Genomic DNA, 23335 nt, shown 5'->3' on the forward strand with positions numbered 1-23335 from the left:
TTGTTGACATGGTTATTTTGTGGTGGACCACTGATAAGCTTTATTTTGTTTTGATCCAATGCTGCACAACTGAACTGATCCAATGCTGCTGTGAAAAAAAGAAGCTATATCCATGTTGGATAGAATGGATAGTTGGGTACTGTCATTTCAATAAAAAAATAACCTTAAGGGACAACTTGAATGCTTTTTTTTCTCTTAATGCATTGCATAAAGATCGGATCGGGAAAAATCGGTATCGGCAGATTGTCAAAATCAAATGATCGGAATCGGATCGGGAGCAAAAAAAGGTGATCGGGACATCCCTAGTTCTGGTCCTGATGGAGAGAGGTTCTGGTCCTGATGGAGAGAGTTTCTGGTCCTGATGGAGAGAGGTGTTGGTCCTGATGGAGCGCAGCCTCCAGACAGAGGGTTGTGTTGAAGGCAGAGCTGAAGTCCACACACAGGATCCTGGCGTAGGTTCCTGCTGTGTCCAGGTGCTGGAGGAGGAAGTGAAGTGATAACTATTAGTAAACCATAATGATGGATGTTATTATCAGCAGCTGCCAATAGATCCCCTACATCTTGTATGATGGACCTTTGAAGCACAAGCGCACGCACGCACTATTGTGGGAACAATCAAACGCACCCTCCCAGGCACTGCGTGTTAGCGAAGTACAACTAGGATTTCGAAGAGGAAGATATGCTTGGTCAATTCTTAATAAAAAATAAAAACCAACAAATTGAGCACTTGAGTTTTCATTAGCAGTGCCTAGCTACAGCTGCGGAGCTTCGGTCAATACCACTAACAGTCTATTTCCTTAAAATGGTACATATCGCTGAATCTATATTTTCATCTTCAGGTGATGACATCTGCATAATGTCCCTGTACAATAAGATTCGAGCATTTTGTAATCCAGTGAGGAAATTCAAGACCAGTAAATATTGATTGATTAAACAACACTAAATAAAATGTTAGTGTTTTCTTCAAACTCAGACTCTCTGCTGCGGCTGTACCTCAAAGACAAAACAATTGTCTGATGATCTTTGTTGAACAAGGTCTGATTGTCCTGTACATGTACAATGTGGGGTATTTTTAAATACTTTACTAAACCACATTCAATATTATGTTAGATACAAGTTAGTTATTACTCACATATCAAAGTCTTTTCATCTGCAAGATGGAATAATAGCTGGGTGCTGCCTGGAGAGACTGATGAGAGGGACACAGGCTGGCTTCAGCAGCTTTCCACACAAAGCCATCACATCTTCTCTTCCATAGTCCTCACTGTCCACTGGTGCAGCGGGTAGCCCCGTTTAAACGTCCTTTATCGTCCAGGCCAGGCCAGTTTTTGGTGGCCTTTCCATATAGCGTAGTACCGGCTAGTGGGTATTTTCCCCCAGTTTTTCCGGCCCCATAAAATCGTGGTTCTAGGGCCAGGGACAACGAGGCTGAGTATGCTAAACTAGAGAGGGAATCGCTAGCAAGGGTGGTACTACATGCATACATATCTAGTAATCAAAATCATTGTATCTACTAAGTAGGCCTACATTGGGGTTGTATTGTTTGCCTTTTTAGAAAACTTTATTTTATATTATTTGGGCAGTACATGATATACACAATTGTATTGTTTGCCTGTAGTTGGCCTTTTAATTAATAAAATATTTGAATTTGAAGTTTTGTAGATAAGGATCTTTTGGATCTTTTCTCAATACAGCTTTTTCTAACACCACAGTGTCGAATTCCCTGTGTAAACATATGCAATCCAAGTCGTCTGTGTGATGCCCCTGCGGGTGCATCAGTAGATAGGGTGTGGCTGTTCTGTCTGTGCTGCATTGGCTCCAGTGATTGCACCGATTGCAGTAACTCAGGGCACCTGGGTCTGGTGCTCTGCAGCTATCTTAAAGCCTCTCTGCTCCTGTCTGCTCTCTCGCTCTGTTTTCCTGCAGGCACCCGGCTCTGATGAGTATAAATGTGTTGAATTGACCAGTGTTGTGCAAAATAAACACCTTTACCTACCCGTTGACATGTTGTGTCTCCTTTTTGTTGTGGCCTTTTGAGCCAGGTCACAACAAATGGGGGCTCGTCCAACGGGTTATTTATTTAAAAAGTTTGTGTAGTGCTCATTGAGCAGCTGATTCATTGTTGTGGTCCAGCTGTGTGCTGGCTCTGCGCTGCTATTTGGGGGACACATCATGTCTTTTGGGTTTCAGGATGCTTTAGTGTGTGACATGGCATCAGGGTTTGTGTGCCAATCAGAAGGTAAGATATTGCTGTTTGTTACGCTTTTGTAAAAGAGATTTTCCCCGCTAGGCTTAAGTGGCGTTTCCCCTTGGGTTCCGTCTGTTTGTTTTTTTCATAGTGTTGTGGCGACGTGGTTGGTGTCAGCTGTTTTCGGACAGCTGTCTCGGGGGCACATCCGCGTGATTTCTTGGTGTTACCTGCGTGCAGGTCGCTCCATAAATCCGCCGGGTTCCAGTGCGTAATTACCCGCCGCAAGCCACATGAAGACTAGGTGAGATTAGGAAGATTTTGGTAAGGCAGTTAGGGGGGAATTCTCTGTTGGGTTTTGTCTTTTCGCCCAGGCGTGTTGACAGTTGAGTACTTTGCTTTCTGATTGGGTATAGGCAATATATTATGGCTTCTTTGTCAGCGTTTGTGGATGCGCCCTCAGTATCTTTCTTGGATGGTTGCCAGAAGGCGCAGTTGATCGAAATAGCAGAGCATTATGAAATTGCTGTTGTAGGGAGCAAGCGGAAACATGACATTAAAGCTGTCATCGTGTCATCTTTGTTTGAGCGGGGAGTGTGTTGGAGATTTAAAGGGATATCTGATCCGCTTTTCAAATCTCCGCGCGTTCCTATGAAGCTGGTTATAATACAGGAAGGAATCCATATCTACAAAGTAACCGTTAACAATAATCTACTTTAATGGCAATATGACAATGCAATACAATCATTACAATACAACATGATATATTACAGTTATATTGCAATGCTTAAGGAGTAATGCCGGCTTACTCCTGCCCCGGTTCGCATACTGCAGAGCTACTTTCACCCGAGGGCAGCATGTGAAGAAGAGGCCGAACGCCAGGGATCCACCGGATATATACCAGAGTAAGAAGGAGGGGTTTGGTGTTAGGTCAGCTGGTCATCTTTTCAGGTCATCTCATTGGGAGACGCAACGCAGCAGGAAACGCAGCAGGAAACCAAACAGGCTCACTTTACAACAAAAGGTCTCAAGGCCTGCATACCTACACCTCCCCCACAGAGCAATAAAACCCTGTTTACTCCAACCAGCCCAGAATGTTTATAGCCATTTGTAGTCCTTACATTTATGAAAGGATAAAACAGAGAAATCAATATAAAACACAAACACAGGTATTGTTTGAACAGTATTCACTTAACTGCTACTATTGATAAGCACCAGAGAAACCCAAGGGACCTCTCTTAATATCACAAACCACTGTAGCTAGATCTAAGTTGAATGCAAATCAGGACATGCTCTCACCTTCCCCCATCTTCCTTTGTCCTCAAAAACACATGTCAACAGGCCCCAAATGCAGCTCACAGTTTTACCCAAATTATTCCCATTTTAAGCTTATCCATAGTTTGCTAACATGAATAAATACAAATATAACTCTACAAATCCCCCTTTTTATCTCCTTCTCCAGAGATAAACTTAGACAAGGCATTTTGAAATATACCCACTGTCATTATTTTCTACTGTGTCCATAAATCCATCCGAAGCTGGTATTTAGAGTACTTGAAACCTTCATGGAGACCGAACACCACTTTCCATGGCAGTGAAGGAACCATGAGGGGGTAGCTGAGTGCTAGAATCATCAGCCCCCCCCCCCCCCTCGGAGGAATAGCCCACAAGGACAGCTAATAGGGAGGGGGAGATGCAGCTTGCCCTTCACGGGTGGAACTGATCAGAGCGAAGTAGACTCCTCTGCTGCCTCGACAAGTTCCCTGTGCCGTCCTGGCTTGCCGTGTCTTTGTCTCCCCAAATCCGCTGACAGCAGCTTCTGGGCTGCCTGCTAGAGAGATGTCTTCCTCCTCCTCGTCCTCCGGCCCGCTGATGGCGGCTTCCGGGTCGATGCTGTAGAGATGTCTCCAGGGTCCTCCTTCTCCGGCCCGCTGATGATGCCTCCCGGGTCGTCTGCTGTAAGGATGTCTCCAGGGTCCTGCTCCTCCAGTCTGCTGCTTCCGAGTAGTCCACGTCTGCCAGGGCCACGTCCGTCCTGATGTCGTCCCCTGGTCCTAGCAGGTGGTTTCCCCGCCGCACACTGGCTCCCGTGGTACGAGCTGTCCCCCTTTTCTCCCAGGCAGACGGCATAAGAGGTCCGCTGGGTCACTCGGTCGGGGTCGGAGAGCCTGGGGTTGAGCCACTTTGTCCTCGTGCTTCTCGGGTCCCCCTTTTGGCGCCAGTGACCTGTGTGGAGAAATCTGATACAACTCCCTCAAGCCTACGCTCAGCTGTTTTGCCCCACTTGGAGCCTCTTGGTGGGGTGTCTTGAAACAACAGCCGTCTGTGAACAGGTTTTCTAAATTAATTGTAGACCTCCTATCTGCCAGTGCAGCTTCAGAATCTTAATACTTGGATTGTGCCAACTAAATAAGAACCTCAACATCTTTAGGTAAACTAAATAACATATTTCAATAGCTCTGAATTTCTGACAAGCATCCGTGTTTATTTTTAAATGAAATCCTATTTAAAATCTAAATATAATATGAACTGCTAATGTTTCTGGCAAAGAAACACACTAATGTTATGGATTCAAAAACAACCAAAATCACGATGCTAACAAAGTGAATGATTTCCTGGTGATACTGCTTCTACCTGTCAGTGCTTAGATATTATCACGCTGAAAAATGAATACAGAATTCCAACAAACTGTCATCAAATGTCTTTCTATTCTAAATTTAGATGAAATGTATATCCCCATAATGACCTAAACAATAAAGTCTATGGCTTTTACTTCTTTACCAGGCTAGTTACATGATGTTGTCTAAATTAAATTCTGTCTCAATACACTACTATGTTTTAGCTTTAACTGTAATATGTTCTTTCTACATTTCAAACCTCAGTTACTCTAATGTCTGTTAAAATATTACAAAATTGTTTAACTATCACAGGTCAACTTCTTCGGTTTCACAGTAGCCCCTTGACCACTGCTTCTGTGCTACCTGTTATAATTCAAATCAATATTTAGAAACATCTCAACCTTCATCAAACAGTATCTTATCCCCAGATATGGAGCAGGTTAATTACATTCAATGCTCAGTTTGAACATCTGGGTTGGGGTGCAAGGTTTCCGTCAATCCTTAAAAGAAAAATTTAAATTGTGAATTTTACAGCCATGTTGACATTTATACCTTATACTCACTCCCCCCTTTTACACATGAAATAATGTGTAACAAAAGCCTGTAATGGGAGGGGAACAAAAACTGTCAGGTAATTGGTTAGGGACATAACGAACATTATTATCATTATTTCCACAGCGAACACTTCAGTGAAAAGAAGTGTTCCTCTCCGTCCTTCAGGCCTAAAAGAAACAGAATCTTCAGATTGTAGTTTTACATTTGCAAACCGCCAACTCATGTGAGAGGAAAATATCACATGTGCGGTTTCCCCTTTTTGTGGAATTTTTAGGAAACCTCTCGTTTCCCTTGGAGCTCCAAAATAATATGTTAGTCCAAAAACATGCTTGGTTAATTATTGTTTTAGAATCATGCAGTTACACTGATCACATGCCGGCATACATTCACACTCACACTGTCTGGTTGTCATGTCAAGTTTGGTCAGGTTCACCCCAGAGTCAGTCATCCACAGTGCCTTGTCAAGTTACACTGTCGGTCAGGGTCAAAGGTCAGTTGGTCTCCGTCTTTTTTGGCCATGTGTCGTGCTCTGCAGAGACTTTGACATTTCAGCATAGGCCAGTATCCTTTGTCTACAAAAATATGTCACGATTTCAACTATAATTTTCAAGATGATTCTCACTTGTCATTGGGACTTCCGCCTCCCACTTTTCCTGAAACTTGGTACAAAACTCACTTCCTTCGAGTACCACTACTAATTAAAATGTCTAATGATCTATTTCAGAAACTTTTGTACAATAAACTATTATCTTGAGTCAAAACATTACTAGGATCTGTGTCGCTCTGCATTTCATAGCTCATTATAATTCTGGTCTACTTAAAAAACGATGTTAAACTCTTTAGCAGTGTGTGGAACCTTGGGTGTCCGAACATGCAACAATTACTCCCTCCTTTATCAAGGATTTAAAACCGAAGTCTGGTAATAACTATGCCACAATGGTGAAATCAACACTTTAGATTGGAATTGAATATGTGGCTTGGCACTAGCCATTAATACAAACAAAGATTTGTCCTATAGAGTGGTTCCTAAAACTATCCTTTTAATGGTGATCAATATTGTAACCAATGAGATCACTACTTTATTCACACGTGAATAAAAATGTCTTAAAGAATGAATTGTTAACATGATGAAAATATTGAAGAATATGGTTCTACTCTGTCAGTGTGTTTTAGGATGATTATCATCTTACTTTAATATTTTCCTCTTTACTGCTATTTTTAATTTACCAAATGATTAATAAATCTTTCTGTCTTTACGTATTTATGAAGTTAATTCAAGTTATTTAAATGTGCGTTTCGTGAATAAGTGTGTTTATGTGTAACTCACTCATTCCCGTTCTCCTTTCCTCCTCCCCTGGTTTTCTCAAGCCGTGACCCTGGCCTCCTCACTTCTAATCGACCATGCCAACTCCTCTGATTCTGTCTTCTCTTCAGTCCATCAGCTGTTGAATCCATCCGCTGTAACTTTTGTAGGCAGCCATTGGCCCAGTCACATCTGCAGCCCCATCATGCCACTGTTGTTGCACTCCTCCTTTACAGTCTCTCTGCTGTTTTTATGGAGGGCGGATTCTGCTCTCATGTCTATTGTGCCAAATCTCGCGGCGCAGTTTGGAACTTCATGTCCTGTTTGAGGGACCGATGAGAGTTTGCCTCTTTGTCAGCATACTGGTTTGGTTCTGGATGCCTCAGGTCGTTGTTGGTTCAGCTCTGGTTCTCTGTCTGTACGATGGAGAAGGAGGAGTCTCCTGTTGGGTTAGGTCTCGTTGTCTGCTTGGAGGGTCGGGATCAAAGCCTTTCTAACTCAGAGGGGGAGTCCAGGTCCCGGTACACATTACCTATAAGAAGTCTAGCACACTGATGTTAAATAAATCCAACCCTTTCCACTCTGTCTCTTTGTAATCATACTATCTGTCCTAGTTGTTAAATGCCATCTAAACAACATAATTAATGTCTACTTATGATATTACAAAAACTCACTCCAAAAATTGTTTCATCCATTGTTACATATTTACCCAACACAACTCTGAAATACTTACATGTTTCCAGCATCACATATTCCACACACTATGAAAGAACATCTCCATATCTTCTCTCATTTTAAATCCCACTGTTACTTCGAACAATAGTAAACCTGCAGAGCACACCAATCGGATCACAGTAATGAAATTTGAATCAAGTGTAGGCCTATGTCTTCTTTCTGAACATTTATTTATATTGTCTACATTTGCAAACAGTTCGAGTGTAAAATGTGTTTTGCACAATGTATTTACACTCTACAGATTCTTGAGTTTACTCATCTCCTGGTGCTGTCGTTGTAAAAAATGTTCAATCCCTTATTGTTTTGTACCAGTTTACCAAAATCAGTTATAATTAATATACTGGGAACGTGCTTCCCGTCTTCAATACCGGCCAGCAATGTAATGATTAAACTCTAAGCTCGCATAAGTTTCAAGGGTGTGATACCCCCTTTCAGCCACTAGATGGCAGCAGCAGAAGTTTCAAGGGTGTGATACCCCCTTTCAGCCACTAGATGGCAGCAGCAGAAGTTTCCAGACAAAGGGAAACGCTCTACCTTGGTTTAATATATAACAGACCTCTGGCTTTAAGCTTTTAGCATTGGTCTGTTATTTAAACCCCAGTTTTAAACGGCGACTCGATCTGATTTATCGAGTTTCCAGGTTTTGCCGTGCAGGATTCAAACCTCGCATTCACACAAACTGCACCATCTCTACGCCACTCAGGAATAAACTACCTGCAGATCCGCGCCAAACTGCTCTATTTTACGTCACGCAGGACTTTCGTCTACCTGTCGATCAACGTTTACGTTTTGTATATAACTTTCCTAACATAGTAAAATATGCATTGTATATTCCATTTAAACTATAAAAACACTGTGAAACGCCTACAGACAATCCTAAAGTTTTAGCGTATCCAATTACAGACAGGCGACTTTCATCGTCTGCTTACCTTATTTGCAAAGTTGCAGAGTCCTGCTGATTGTCTGAGATGTTTGAAAGCGTCTGAATTCTTCCTCAGCTTCGTTATAGACGTCGGGTCACCATTTTGTTGGAGATTTGGAGGGATAACTGGTCCGCTTTTCAAATCTCCGCGCGTTCCTATGAAGCTGGTTATAATACAGGAAGGAATCCATATCTACAAAGTAACCGTTAACAATAATCTACTTTAATGGCAATATGACAATGCAATACAATCATTACAATACAACATGATATATTACAGTTATATTGCAATGCTTAAGGAGTAATGCCGGCTTACTCCTGCCCCGGTTCGCATACTGCAGAGCTACTTTCACCCGAGGGCAGCATGTGAAGAAGAGGCCGAACGCCAGGGATCCACCGGATATATACCAGAGTAAGAAGGAGGGGTTTGGTGTTAGGTCAGCTGGTCATCTTTTCAGGTCATCTCATTGGGAGACGCAACGCAGCAGGAAACGCAGCAGGAAACCAAACAGGCTCACTTTCCAACAAAAGGTCTCAAGGCCTGCATACCTACACCTCCCCCACAGAGCAATAAAACCCTGTTTACTCCAACCAGCCCAGAATGTTTATAGCCATTTGTAGTCCTTACATTTATGAAAGGATAAAACAGAGAAATCAATATAAAACACAAACACAGGTATTGTTTGAACAGTATTCACTTAACTGCTACTATTGATAAGCACCAGAGAAACCCAAGGGACCTCTCTTAATATCACAAACCACTGTAGCTAGATCTAAGTTGAATGCAAATCAGGACATGCTCTCACCTTCCCCCATCTTCCTTTGTCCTCAAAAACACATGTCAACAGGCCCCAAATGCAGCTCACAGTTTTACCCAAATTATTCCCATTTTAAGCTTATCCATAGTTTGCTAACATGAATAAATACAAATATAACTCTACAAGTGTTACAGAAGAGTGAGTCTGGTGTGGCAGGGGTCGGGCCAGTAGTGGTTCAGACAGCTGGTTTGACATTCGAACAGCAAAAGGAGCTTTTGGCCATGCAGTTTAATCAGGAGAGATTGCAGTTGGAGTTGAAGTTGGAGCAGGAGAAGTTGCAGTTGGAGATGAGGGGTCAGCAGCAGGAGGTAGAGAAGCGTTTAGAGGTGGAGAAGGTGCTGGAGGTGGAAAAGATGAAATGTGAGGTGGAACATGCTAGATTACGGCTGATGGGAGAGGGCAAGTTTTCTCCAGGGGAGGATGGTGGTGCTAGGTTAGCATCAGGCAGTGGCGATATAATTTCTTACTTGCGATTAGTGCCAAAGTTCAATGAGCGTGACCCGGACATTTTTTTCACTCTATTTGAACACATAGCAGAGGCAAGAAACTGGTCAGATTCGGACAGAGTGCTGTTACTTCAGTGTGTACTCACTGGGCGAGCACAGGAAGCCTATTCAGCTATTTGTGGCGAAAATACTTTGGACTATGATAGAGTAAAATCAGCGGTGTTGAAATCTTACGAACTGGTTCCTGAAGCGTATCGTCAAAGGTTCAGAAGTGGGGTCAAGGGAGATAAGCAGACACATGTGGAGTTTATCCGTGATTTAACTTCTCATTTTCAGCGGTGGTGCGCGGCAGCAAAGGTTGCAAGTTTTGACGGTCTTTGTGAGCTCATTGTCTTGGAACAATTTAAAAACATTCTCCCTCAGCGTGTGGCCACATATGTGAATGAACAGAAACCTCCCACCGCGTTTAGAGCTGCTGAATTAGCGGACGATTTTGTGTTGACACATAAGGGCAGTTTTGCGGAGAAATATTCTAGGGGTGATTGGAAACGTGGAGAAGACAATGGAGATGCCCGTGCAAAGTTTTCACCAGGCTCCTCCCGTAGATTTGCAGGTACAGGGCGACCCGAGGGGGCCAAAGTGGACCAATGTCACTATTGCAAAGGTGGGGGTCATTGGAAGGAGCAGTGTCCATTGCTGGAAACGAAGGGGAAGCCTCGTTTGTCACCACATGCTCCAGCCATGTGTTGTTCGGCCGTGTTGGTTAAAAAGCCACAGGGTGTAGGATCGGGCATGGTGCCTGATAAGAAGCTGGTTTGTGCCGACTTGGATGTGGGTTCTGTTTTTGGGCCGTTCATAACGGAAGCCGTTGTGTCAATAGTTGGTAGTGACAAGTATGTTCCGATTAAGGTGTTGCGTGACACAGCAGCTAGATACTCATTTATTGTTGAGTCAGTGTTGCCTTTTTCGTCAGAGACAGAGACGGGGGATTTTGTGCTGATGAGGGGAATGGAGATGGGCTTGATTCCTGTGCGACGTCATACAGTAGTGCTGGATTGTGAGCTGGTACGGGGAGTTGTGTCTATCGGCGTGCGTCCCGCATTGCCACTTGATGGGGTACAGATGATTTTGGGCAACGATCTTGCTGGTTGTGTGGTGTGGGCAGGTGTGCCACCGCCTGTGGTGGTTTCCAGACCGTTGGCATCTGTAGAGCCAGATAAGAGTGGTTTGCAATTTCCAAGTGTGTCTCCTTTTTATACTATTATGCGTGTGCAGAGCCGTAGGATGTCTACTGACCTACCTGTTTCGGAGTCTGGAAAAAGTGGCCCAACACGGTCCTTTGACTTTCAGATCGAGACAAAGGTGAAGGAGAAGAAAGAGAGGAAACGCCGCAAAGCGAAGAAGAGGAGGCCGAAGGAGGTCAGCGCGCCCAAGAGGCCGATGAGCGCCTACATGCTGTGGCTCAACGCCAGCCAACCCAAGGAGGAGTGGGACATAAAGGCAGTGGAATCGAAGAAGCAGTACGAAATCGCAAGGCAAGAGCTCGAAGACAGAGGCGGAGGAGGAGCGTCCTCCAGTCCTAAGATGGAAAGTAAAAAGCTGGAGTTAAGAAGAAGGATGTTGGGTTGTCGTGGACCCCTTTGGGGCCCCGTCTTAAGGGGGGGGCTGTGATGCCCCTGCGGGTGCATCAGTAGATAGGGTGTGGCTGTTCTGTCTGTGCTGCATTGGCTCCAGTGATTGCACCGATTGCAGTAACTCAGGGCACCTGGGTCTGGTGCTCTGCAGCTATCTTAAAGCCTCTCTGCTCCTGTCTGCTCTCTCGCTCTGTTTTCCTGCAGGCACCCGGCTCTGATGAGTATAAATGTGTTGAATTGACCAGTGTTGTGCAAAATAAACACCTTTACCTACCCGTTGACATGTTGTGTCTCCTTTTTGTTGTGGCCTTTTGAGCCAGGTCGCAACATCTGTGAACAGTTTATTTTCAAGCTCTTCAAGCTCATGACAACATATGTTCATAAGAGGATTGTCCATGGCTACACACCGATCGCAAGTACACCATTCATGTACAGGTCTTCCTACTCGCCTCCCGAAATCAATTGCACGAGTAAAGGGATCGTCTCCAGCAAGATCACCGTGCTGTTCATCCTCATCGTCACTGTCCCTGGATTCCTGACGGTTCTGACTACTTGGCTTGAACCTGTATGGCTGAATTCCCCCATCCAATCTCTTCATATTGCTCAAAACTTCTTCCTCGGCTGACGAGTCCGAACTCAAATACTCCGCCATGTTTTCGTGTGTTTACAAAGTGAACGCATGGATGACGTCACGACCATCACGTGACTACTGAAAATGGCCAAAATGGCAGCGGCCTGACGGAATATACAGGTTTTGATAAAAAAGAGCTATAAAATCATTATTTACCGGGGAATATCGCTGATTTCTTCAGGGTATGGTTTAAACATAATGTTTCACTAAATACTGAAGTTTTGATTAATTATCTAATGAGTGGAGCATTCCTTTAAGAGTGGTGGGGGCGGGGAGGGAGCGGATTGACAGCTTGAGCAGCTGTCAACTCAACATTGTAAATAACCAACCAAAAACGATCGCCGGTTCATGTTGTTTTTGGAGTGAGAATAGTTTGGGCAGCGTGAGAGCGTGACATTGAGAGTGAAAGCGTGTGTCACACGCCAGATGCGTGAGAGTTGGCAACCCTGATTTAACGTGTAGATGTAAAACGATCTCGATATTAATCCATAAACTCCTGTAGCAGACATACAGACAGCTGTAGCTCCAGCAGGAGGAGACCCGCTCAAACTGACTTTGATGTTTCAAATGTGAACGACAGGCGCGGACAGTTCTCATTGGCAGGTTTCTTCGATGACGTTTATATTAACCAATCCGGAGTGTTGTGGACTCATTCCAAACATGCCTGACTTGTCTGCCGTGTTTTGGCTGAATTCTATTTCAAGTGCCGTAGCTCTGGCTGTCGGCCAGAATCCGAAAACCATACATTATACTGTAAAACTAAGGTTTATTACTGTAAATTGACCAATGGAAAAAAAAAGCACAGCAACATAAATAAAACAAGGATAACTGTGACTTATTGTTGAGTAAATAACATTGTGTGTTTTAAACCTTGGTCCTCCCTGCAGAGATTTCTCCACTTTCTATGATTTTCATTTTTTTTAATGATATTGTCAACTGTAGATGTTTACAATCTAGTAAGTTAGGAATTTCATGAAAACATATTTATTTACTTTTGTTTCAACATTGGATATTTTGTGTTTGTGGTGGATTCAATCGAATATTGAGAAAATGATTTATGTAAAAATTAGGGCTGTCAAGTTAACGCGTTAATAACGCGTTAACGCAAAAAAAAAATTAACGCCACTAATTATTTTAACGCGATTAACGCATGTGTATTTTTTTTTCTCGGCCGCCCCGTAGTTTCAGAGCGCATCGAGTTTAAAATACCATCTACAAGCTGATGCTGACAGCCCCGCTCCTGCTGCCCGCTTGCAGCAGACCACACTTCCACACTCACCGGCAGGCACCGACTGGCTATTGGGAGGACCGGGAGGGTGTGTGTATGTGTGGCCCGAGCGAGCGAGAGAGAGAGACCTTACGTGTATTGTTGTTGTTAGCATCTGGTGCTAGCTAGCTGCGCTAACGGATATAAGGAGCTGTTTAAATGAAAACAGAGGAGCGACATTTCGCCACAACTGCGCCGAGCACTTGACTTTATGCAGGTAGCCAGACAGTGGGACATTGTACGAAAAGTCAGTTGAGTTGCATTGCTCCAACGATCCATCACACACACACACACACACACACACACACACACACACACACACACACACACACACACACACACACACACACACACACACACACACACACACACACACACACACACACACACACACACACACACACACACACACACACACACACACACACACACACACACACACACACACACACACACACACACACACACACACACACCATTTGTATTGTATTATTGTATGAGAGTAGGGTTGCCAACTTCCAGAAATGGAGAAACAGGATACATGCACGTGTCCCCCGCCCGCGCGAAGATTTTCGGGTTTCTGGCGGATTTAGTTACTTTTTTTTGTTACTTTATTTCGGTTTTAGGGTTAGGGTCAGGTTAGGGTTATGTTATTTAATTATTTTGGGGGAGCCAGCCCCTAGGGTTCGAAAATGTTTTTGGGGGTCAAACCCCCCAAAACCCTCAAAATGCATAGAACATGCATTTCACACAATACAAACACAATGGTCTTACACCTGCATTAGGCTACTACATCACATTGTACATCAGCATGTTCAAATCGGATAGGTGGGCACTAGGGACATCTGGGCACCTCGATGTACAATTGTATTAAGTAATGCAAAGTATTAGGGCCGGGACTCGATTAAAAAAATTAAGCTAATTAATTAGAGGCTTTGTAATTAATTAATCGAAATTAATCGCATTTTTAATCACATATACATATTTGACCTGAGAACAGTGAGAAGCAATTTTTTTCACATGGATTTTAGTATACCATTAGGCGCATTCCCACCGCAGTACTTTTCCCACAAAGGTTCATGAGAATTTACTTCATGAGAACTCTTTGAACGGAGCACGAGACACTGTTCCCGGGATGACAGGGTTCCCTGTATCCCGTAGAACTGCGGGGGGGAGAGGCGAACTGCAGAGACTATCCTCTGCCCATCCGCCTGCTCATCCATCTGTCCATCAGACACACGCGCCGCCACCCTGAGTACCATACAGTACTCTGATAGCGCCGGGTGTACATTCTCTGGATGTGCTGTGGTTGGTGGCAAACCACGCCAGAGCCCTCCACACGCTGCATTCCACACAGGCTCTCAATATGTCGCCGTTTAGGAGAAGACTCGTAAACCACGCGTTCACACTCAACATCACTAAGGGATGAGCGGAGGTGTGTGCAGTGCTGTCCACACAATGCGTAATAATGGCCCTCCGTGGGCTTATTACGACCGTGGGTAGGAGGTACGTCTGAGACAGAGAAAAAATCCGTGCTGCCTAAACACAAAAAGTTTAAGGTAGATGGATTGAATAGTAAGCCCTGCTGTTTTATTAACCGATAAGTTAAAAAACCCAGCCGGCTTAGGCAGCGAGCCATGCTGCCAAGTAACCAATAGGCTATTGGCAGCCGGCTTAACCTGGGAGCCAAGCTGCATATTATCTTCCATCTGTCCATTGAATACACGCGCCACCACTCAGCGCGCCAACCTGCTCTGGATGTGCTGTGGTTGTCATGGTGACGAGCCATGCCAGAGCCCTCCAGACGCTGCATTTCACACAGGCTCTCATTATGTCCACTGTAACACATTTTCCTGTCAAATAACAGTAAAGTGCCGGCAGTCTCTTCTCTGCACTTCACTGTAACACCACAGTACTCATACTGTGAAATGACTCTACAGCCTCTTACTGTAAAAATAAAATACAGTATACTGCTGTATTTTTTCAATTAACAGTAAAATATTGGCAGCAGAGATGCCAGCAATACACTGAAATTATACAGTATTTATACTGTTGAACAATTTCAGTTTATTACTGTAAAAAATTAAATAATTCACAGTAACATTCTGGTTAGGGGGCTGCCAGTAGATTAGTGTTGAAAATTGGCTGTAAAATAACAGCAATTGCTTACAGTGTTACACTGGACACCGAAGTGCGTTCACGCTCAACACCCCTAAGGGATGAGCGGAGCTGTGTGCAGTGCTGTCCTCACTGTAATAATGGCACTCGTGGGCTCATTACGACCGTGTGTAGGAGGTAGGTTTGGGACAGAGGAGAAAAACTGAGCTGCCTAAAAACCAATAGGTTTTAAAGACAGCCGATTTATGCAGCGAGCCATGCTGCCTAAAACCGACAGGTTAGCGGCAGCCAGCTCGTAAACTGGACATTGAGGCGCGTTCACGCTCAAACCTGCTGAGGAATGAGCGGAGGTGTGTGCAGTGCTATTCACACAGTGCGTAATAACAGCCCTGGGCTCATTACGACCGTGTGTAGTAGGCACATCTGGGACAGAGGAAAATAACCGTGCTGCCTGCTAACCGACAGGTTAGGAGCATCAGGTTTAAACGTCAAGCCCTGCTGTCTAATAACCGCCTGGTTAAATACAGCTGGCTTGTGCCACGAGCCCTGCTGCCTGCTGACTGACAGGTTACAGCCGGCTCTTGCACCTCCACACGCTGTATTGCACAGCAGCTCTCATCATGTCGCCGTTTAGGAGAAGTCTCGTAAACCGGACATTGAGGCGCGTTCACGCTCAAACCCGCTTGAGGAATGAACGGTGTGTGGAGGCATATCTGTGACATAGGAAACAAGCCTGTGCTGTCTAATCAACCACCAGGTTTTAAAGACAGCCGGTTTGTGCCGCGAGCCCTGCTGCCTAATAACCGACAGGCTATGAGGCAGCCGCTTATGTCATCCGGAGGAGAGCTCTCCTGAACCGGGGGAACGGGGAGATCTCATTAGGCGGCTGCCTTTCCGATGATCTCCGGGAGTTCCTGGAGAATACCACCTATACGGCAGAGCCGAGATGGCGGATAGAGGGACCCGGTGTCAGCCCGGCAGCCGAACCTATAGGCTCGGCTGCCGGGCCGACACCGCCCTGTCTCCCCCGTCCGGAGGAGAGGGAGGATGGGGCCGGGGGAACCACATGGTGATCCGTAAATGGAGGGGAAGGAGTCGCCTGACTGCTGCCCGCCACTCGGATCCAATAATCAAGGGCTTGGTCCACAGATTAAGTCTCCTTGACTAGCCAATCATCCCCGGCCGCAGCCGCGAGAGCGTTCACTCTCCGCTGTCTGTGGGCCAGAGGGAGACGGACACAATGAGTGCACGACACCTGGGGAGTGCGAGCCGCGTTTGCGTGCTCCAATCCCCGGCAGGACTCACCTGTATCGTCTGTGTAAAGCCGCTTCCTCCCTGGAGCGAGCCAGCCACAGCCGGTCGTAACGCATATGTCGGCTAACACCGAGCCCCGCCTTGTCTCCCCCGTCCGGAGGAGAGGGAGGATGGGGCCAGGGGGAAATGTTTGCTTTCTAGTAAACAGCTCTGAAAAGAGCTTGTGTCTGTACAGTGCTTCTGCAACGGAGTGCTGAAGAAAAGTGGGAGCAGATTGTAGGAACTACTTCCTATTTATACGGAAGTGAGTCCGTAGGTGGGGCCCACGTCATAGGTGGGCGTGGATTAAGTCTGTCAGTGCTGCACACGTGCAGAGGGATTACCCAATAGCGATAGCCTTAGAGGGCGAAGCCTTATACGAAATAGAACAACCAGGGTTTAACCAGGTCACCCTCTGACTCTGAGATGAGGGAACCGGTAGTGGTAAAATGCTAACTCACTTCCGGGTTTCAGGACTCGTCACTGCACCACTCTATTGAATGAAAGTAGCACTTGAGACTCTCAAGTGTAGAAGTGTGTGTGTGCATGTGCTTTGTCATTGTATTGTTCTCTATTTTAAAACCATTTGTATCCTGTAAGTAATCCCCATTTTTATTTTGTTACCAAAAATCTGATATCTTTTTTTTCTGCAGCTGTAAGGTAATACAGTTACTTTTTAGTAACTTAGAGTTCCCATGTCATGCTTTTCCGGTTATTACCTGTCTCCTTGTGTGTTATGAAGGTTTTTATGCATGTAAACGGTCTGCATAGTCACAAACCCTCAAAGTACACCCTGTAGCGAGTAAAACTCTAACACAGAAAATACCTCCCCAAAACGCCTCGTTGAAGATTTCATGTTTTCTTCCTGGGTATCGTGACGTAGGGCAGGGCTCTCGACTAACTTTTTTCACCATCCTTCCGGAACCGTCCCGAAATACAATCTAAGCCGTCCCGAAATTAATGTGGACCGTCCCGAATTTAAAATGTTAGTTTTTCTACATTATCATTAGTTAAAATCATTCAAAGTGACCTTTAACATAAATAAAACATCATAATCATTAGATGATAATTCATCAACCTTTTTATTTGAGTAAATCATTCAATCACATAAACAAAGGCCAAATATATTTAAACAAACACAAACGAGAAAGTTACTCTAATATTGAATCCAATCAAGTCCCATCAAATTAACAAGCAAATCCAACACTGTCCTGAAGACAGAACCCAGAGTAACCACTAACCAGGATGACAGTCTGTAACACAGTCAGGAGGCCTTTACAAACTGCCCCGCCCCCTCGCACACAGACAGGAGAGAGAGATCTCGTCTGGATTGGAAAGCTCAAAAATACATCATAGAAGCATGTTGTAGTCTTATTGCATATTAGAAACGGAGTTGGCGAAACTAAAACTGCGATATAATATGTATGTAGCAATAATACATATGACATATATCTTTTAAATGTCTCCAGTACCGATAAAAAGTCCGATAACGTCGGAGCTTAACGTTACCACTGTCTTTAATTCCGGCCCGGGGCCCGTTTAATACCGGGGCTCGGTACCCATCCCTACATGGGGAGAGGCGCAGTATATAGCTAAGGACTAAATACAATGGAGGGTTCTCAGCCTTATTACCCATAGGGGATGAAGAGGAGTAAGTAAATAAAGAGGCCGGCGCTCCAGTGTCTGGTTCTGCTGTGCGTTTTTGTGATGTAACGGTAAAACATTTCAGAATTCCTCCACGAGATGCCATTGTCATTGTACATCACTCAACTCGCGAAATACACACACTCAGTAGCCTACATAGCTAGACCCGCGAATTTGCGGGCCAAGAATTCGCGGGCACAGCTGTAGCTACGTACTGTGTGTGTGTGTGTGTGTGTGTGTGTGTGTGGGTATTTCGCGGGTTGCTAAATGTTTTGTGCGTGTGTGTTTATGTTGACAAGGAGGTTTAATAACTGTGTGCTACACAAAACGTGCAGTCGGTTTCATTTTCATCGGCGTTTGTAGTAGAGTTAGCAGGGTATTTTTATTTTAAATTATTTTACCCAGTAGCCACGCCCAGAGCTATGGCCGCACCCTCTGCCAGACTTTCACGAAACAAGAGAGGCTTCTCAATTCTTAAATTTCCCCTCCTCGACTCCCCTCCTCGAGACTTAGTCCCGCCCACAGGAGATGCGAGCAGAGGACCGAGGAGGGGAACCGAGGAGAGAGGAGGGGAAGCTCCATAAACTGGTCAGACTACTGCTTGACCTTTCATCTAGAACCCACCTCACCTCTGCCCACTTTGACAACCTAGGATGGCTTAGAGTAGACGACAGAGTACAGCTACTTGCAATGGGCCTGGTCTACAAGATCCACTACACATCTATGGTACCCATGTACATGTCAAAATTATTCCCAAAGGTCAAGGAATACCATGATCATAACACCAGAGGGAGCTCCACAATTACATTACATTACATTGCATTTAGCTGACGCTTTTATCCAAAGCGACTTACAATAAGTACATTCGACCAGGAAGACACAACCTTGAAGAAAACAGAATCATATAAGTACATCAGGTTTCATAGAGCCAAACATTTCAAGTGCTACTCAACTGGCTTTAGGTAAGCCAGTCCTTTATTAGTATAAAAGTGCTTCGTTAATAGTTCTAACGCTCGAAGTGGAGTCGAAAGAGATGAGTTTTCAGTTTGCGCCGGAAGATGTGCAAGCTATCTGCCGTCCTGATGTCAATGGGGAGCTCATTCCACCATCCTGGAGCCAGGACAGCAAACCCACGTGTTTTCGCCGATGGGAACTTGGGTCCCCCTCGCAGCGAGGGCGCAACGAGTTGTTTGGCTGATGCAGAGCGTAGTGCACGCGCTGGGGTGTACGGTTTAACCATATCCTGGATGTAGGAAGGGCCAGATCCATTCGCAGCACGGTAAGCAAGTACCAGTGTCTTGAAGTGGATTCTAGCAGTTACCGGAAGCCAGTGAAGGCAGCGGAGGAGCGGAGTGGTGTGGGAGAATTTAGGAAGGTTGAAGACCAGACGAGCCGCTGCATTCTGGATGAGCTGCAGAGGTCGGATGGCACATGCAGGTAGACCAGCCAGGAGGGAGTTGCAGTAGTCTAGGCGTGAGATGACGAGAGCCTGGACCAGAACCCTGAGTCGCTTTCTGAGTCAGCTGGGGACGTATCTTCCTGATGTTGTAAAGCGTGTATCTGCAGCAACGGGTTGTAGCAGCGATGTTTGCAGTGAAGGACAGTTTGTTATCTAGGGTCACACCCAGATTCCTTGCAGTCTGAGTCGGGGAAACAACTGAGGTGCCGATGTTGATTGTTAGGTCAAGAGTGGGACAATCTTTTCCCGGGAGGAAGAGCAGCTCAGTCTTGTCAAGGTTGAGCTTGAGGTGATGAGCAGACATCCACTGAGAGATGTCAGCTAGACAAGCAGAGATGCGTGCGCTGACCTGGGTCTCTGAGCGGGGAAAGGACAGAATTAATTGGGTGTCGTCAGCGTAGCAGTGGTAAGAAAAACCATGCGGGCTAATGACTGATCCGAGCGAGTTTGTGTACAGGGAGAAGAGGAGGGGACCAAGAACAGAGCCCTGAGGGACCCCCGTAGTTAATTGACAAGGGTCGGACTCAGACCCTCTCCAAGTCACCCTGTAGGTACGGTCTTTCAGGTATGAGGTGAGGAGGGAAAGTGCAGAGCCTGAAACTCCAAGTTTTTGGAGAGTGCGAAGGAGGATCTGATGATTCACCGTGTCGAATGCAGCAGACAGGTCCAAAAGGATGATGACAGAGGAGAGGGATGCAGTTTTGGCAGTGTGCAGTTCCTCCGTGACAGCAATGAGAGCAGTTTCTGTGGAGTGACCTGCCTTGAAACCAGACTGGTGCGGATCCAGAAGGTTGTTCTGATTAAGATAACAGGAGAGTTGTTTAAAGACAGCGCGTTCAAGTGATTTAGACAGGAACGGGAGGAGAGAGACAGGCCTGTAGTTTATAACATCAGACGGGTTGAGAGTGGGTTTCTTTAGGAGAGGGTTTACTCTTGCCTCCTTGAGACTGTTTGGAAGTGACCAGAAGTTAGAGAAGTGTTGATGAAATGGGTGAGAAACAGTAGAATATCAGGAGCGATAGTCTGAAGGAGGTTTGAAGGGATAGGGTCCAGAGGACAGGTGGTAGGGCGGGCAGAGGTAATGAGGGTAAGAACCTCACTTGGAGAGAGAGGGGAAAAGGAGGTTAGTGTGTTGGTGGAAGGAGGGTCTGGTGACCCAGCGGTGAGTAAAGGTGAGTCAGAAAAGAAGAGCGAATATCATCAACCTTTTTTTCAAAGTGGGTAACAAAGTCGCTTGACAGAAGTGAGGAGGGGGGAGGAGCTTTTGGAGGGTCCAAGAGGGTGGAGAAGATGGAAAATAGTTTTTTAGGATTGGAATAGGAAGATTGGATCTTATCTTGAAAGAAAGTGCTTTTTGCCTGAGAGATCGAAGCAGAGAAAGAGGAGAGGAGAGCTTGATAGGTTAGGAGGTCGTCACGGTGTTTGGATTTCCACCATTTCCGCTCTGCTGCCCTAAGGACGGTTCTATTAGCACGCAGTGCATCATTTAGCCAGGGAGCAGGAGGGGACTGACGAGCCTGCCGAGATGTGAGAGGACAGAGCGAGTCCAGAGTGGATGAGAGAGTAGAGAGGAGAGTTTCTGCAGCAGAGTTTGGAAGCAGGAGTTGGAACGAATCAGAGGAAGGGAGGGCTGAGAGCACCGACGAGGCAAAGGTAGAGGGGGAGAGGGAGCGAAGGTTACGGCGGACAAGTGTAGGATGGGAAGAGATTAGTTTGTTATGTTTGGAAAGGGGTAGAGAGAATTAAATGAAGAAGTGATCGGATGTGTGGAGCGGGTTTACAGAGAGGTTAGAAGTAGCACAGTTCCTTGAGAATATGAGATCAAGGACATTGCCAGCTTTATGAGTCGGTGGGGACGGAGACAGTGAGAAAGCGAAGGCGGTTAACAGAGATGTTAGTTCGTCTATCTTCCCCGTCTGGAGGTTGAAGTCTCCGAGAAGGGACCAGTTTTAGGGATGAGTGAGAGGAGATTATCTAATTCCTCCAAGAAGTCCCCCAAGGCGCCTGGTGGACGGTAGAGAACAACAATGGTTAACTGTATAGGATGGGTTACTGTGACGGCATGGAACTCAAAGGTGGAAGGAGTGAAGTTAGGTAGCTTGAAGAGGGAAAAGCTCCATTTGGGAGAGAGCAGGAGACCAGTGCCACCTCCTCTTCCAGTGGGTCTGGGTGTATGGGAGAAGGAATATGCAGTGGAGAGCGCTGCTGGGGTGGATGTGTTGGATGGAGTAATCCAGGTCTCAGTGAGAGCAAGGAAATCCAGAGACTGCAGGGAGGCGTAGCCAGAGATGAAGTCAGCCTTAGGAACAGCTGACTGGCAGTTCCACAGGCCACCTGAAACTAGATGTTGGATCTCAGTGGAGCACGTGGGATAGACGAGAGCAGGCCGGTTATATCGATTACGAGATACACGGACGGGGCCAGTGATAATTGCGAGAAGACACATGAACAGGAATGGAGAAAATACACATGATTATAGCATGAGGGGCTAAACAACAAAATAAAATGAAACAAAATAGAAAATAAAAAAAAACACCAGCGATACTTAGCTCAATCAAAGTAGGATTTGCCTCCTCTTTGCCTCCCTCGTGACTCCTGTAGGACTCCAATGTCTTTGTCAGTCTTCGGCTGTCTGACGCTGAAGCTCACGCTCCAGGAAAGTGATACCTAAAAATGGACGCCTGATTGCTCAGTTCTCACAGCTGTAGGGGCACGCCCCTCTAATTAGTTAACTATCTACAGCTGATGGGCGACAATAGACTGGCCCTGCCTATATTAATAATGCAGGCTTGAGTGCTGAGACCTGTGAAACCCAGATTTGGCACAAAAAAGGGGGAATACACGTTTCGCAATTATGCCACATCAAGGTGGAACGCTCTTCCCACAACTGTAAAGGAAAGTAAAACTATACTTACCTTCAAAACCTCTCTTAAAGAGCACCTTCGGGGGAGAGCATTGCAAAACTGGCCCCGGTAATGGTACAAATCTCAACCTGTCGTTCAATGGACAGCTTCCCCCCCCCCATCTATGTATATACTCGCATTTTAGACTCTGTTACTAACTGTATATCTGTAGACTTGGTATGTCTTAAATGTCCGGTTAGGATGTATTAGAACGAAATCTAAAATGAAAATTGTAAACAAGCAATCTGTATGTAAAAAAAAACCACCTGTATGTAAATTGTAAATAAGCCATCTGTATGTCAAATATGTCTTATATGTCTTAAATGACATGATGAATTGGAAATGGGGGACCCTGATGTAAACAAGACGAAAGTCTTTCTCTGGTCTGCATCCCCTTAACAATTGTATGTTTTGAGCTGTACTGTACTGTACCCAATATACAAGCTGTTAATAAACGTTTCAATCAATCAATCAATCAAGCAGCAGACGTTTAAAGAAATGAGAACTCCTCTCCTCTGAGCGGTCATATTAAAGCGACGTCCGTTCATTATTACTTGGCAACAGCTGCATCAGCTGTCGAGTGTTTTGTCATAGAGCTGTATTTTATAATCTCTGTTAGATCAGCTGAACATTGTTCCCCCACATATTTACTTTGAATTCATTGAGAGTGCGGTATAATGAGACAATAACAGGCTACATATGCGGACACACACAATTATTATTTGACGGTTATTGCTGCTCCCGCTGTGCATAATCTGTGTAATATGTAGCCAATAAATTCCACATTGTTGGTAAAATAAT

At 45.3% G+C, this 23335-nt stretch overlaps 1 protein-coding gene across 1 annotated transcript in view; it reads left to right on the top strand.

The window, feature by feature from the left end:
• Window positions 1–2055: 2055 nt before the first annotated feature.
• Window positions 2056–23335, top strand: part of LOC117539789 — a 58539-nt gene continuing 37259 nt past the window's right edge. Inside the window, exons 1-3 of the mRNA XM_034206113.1 lie at window positions 2056–2782; window positions 9265–11176; window positions 11540–11784. Coding sequence (XP_034062004.1) covers window positions 2615–2782; window positions 9265–11176; window positions 11540–11784 — 2325 coding nt within the window. The 5' untranslated portion in view covers window positions 2056–2614. The remainder of the gene's footprint in view (window positions 2783–9264; window positions 11177–11539; window positions 11785–23335) is intronic.

This window comes from Gymnodraco acuticeps, unplaced genomic scaffold (genome assembly GCF_902827175.1).
Source record: "Gymnodraco acuticeps unplaced genomic scaffold, fGymAcu1.1, whole genome shotgun sequence".
Lineage (NCBI taxonomy): Eukaryota > Metazoa > Chordata > Actinopteri > Perciformes > Bathydraconidae > Gymnodraco > Gymnodraco acuticeps.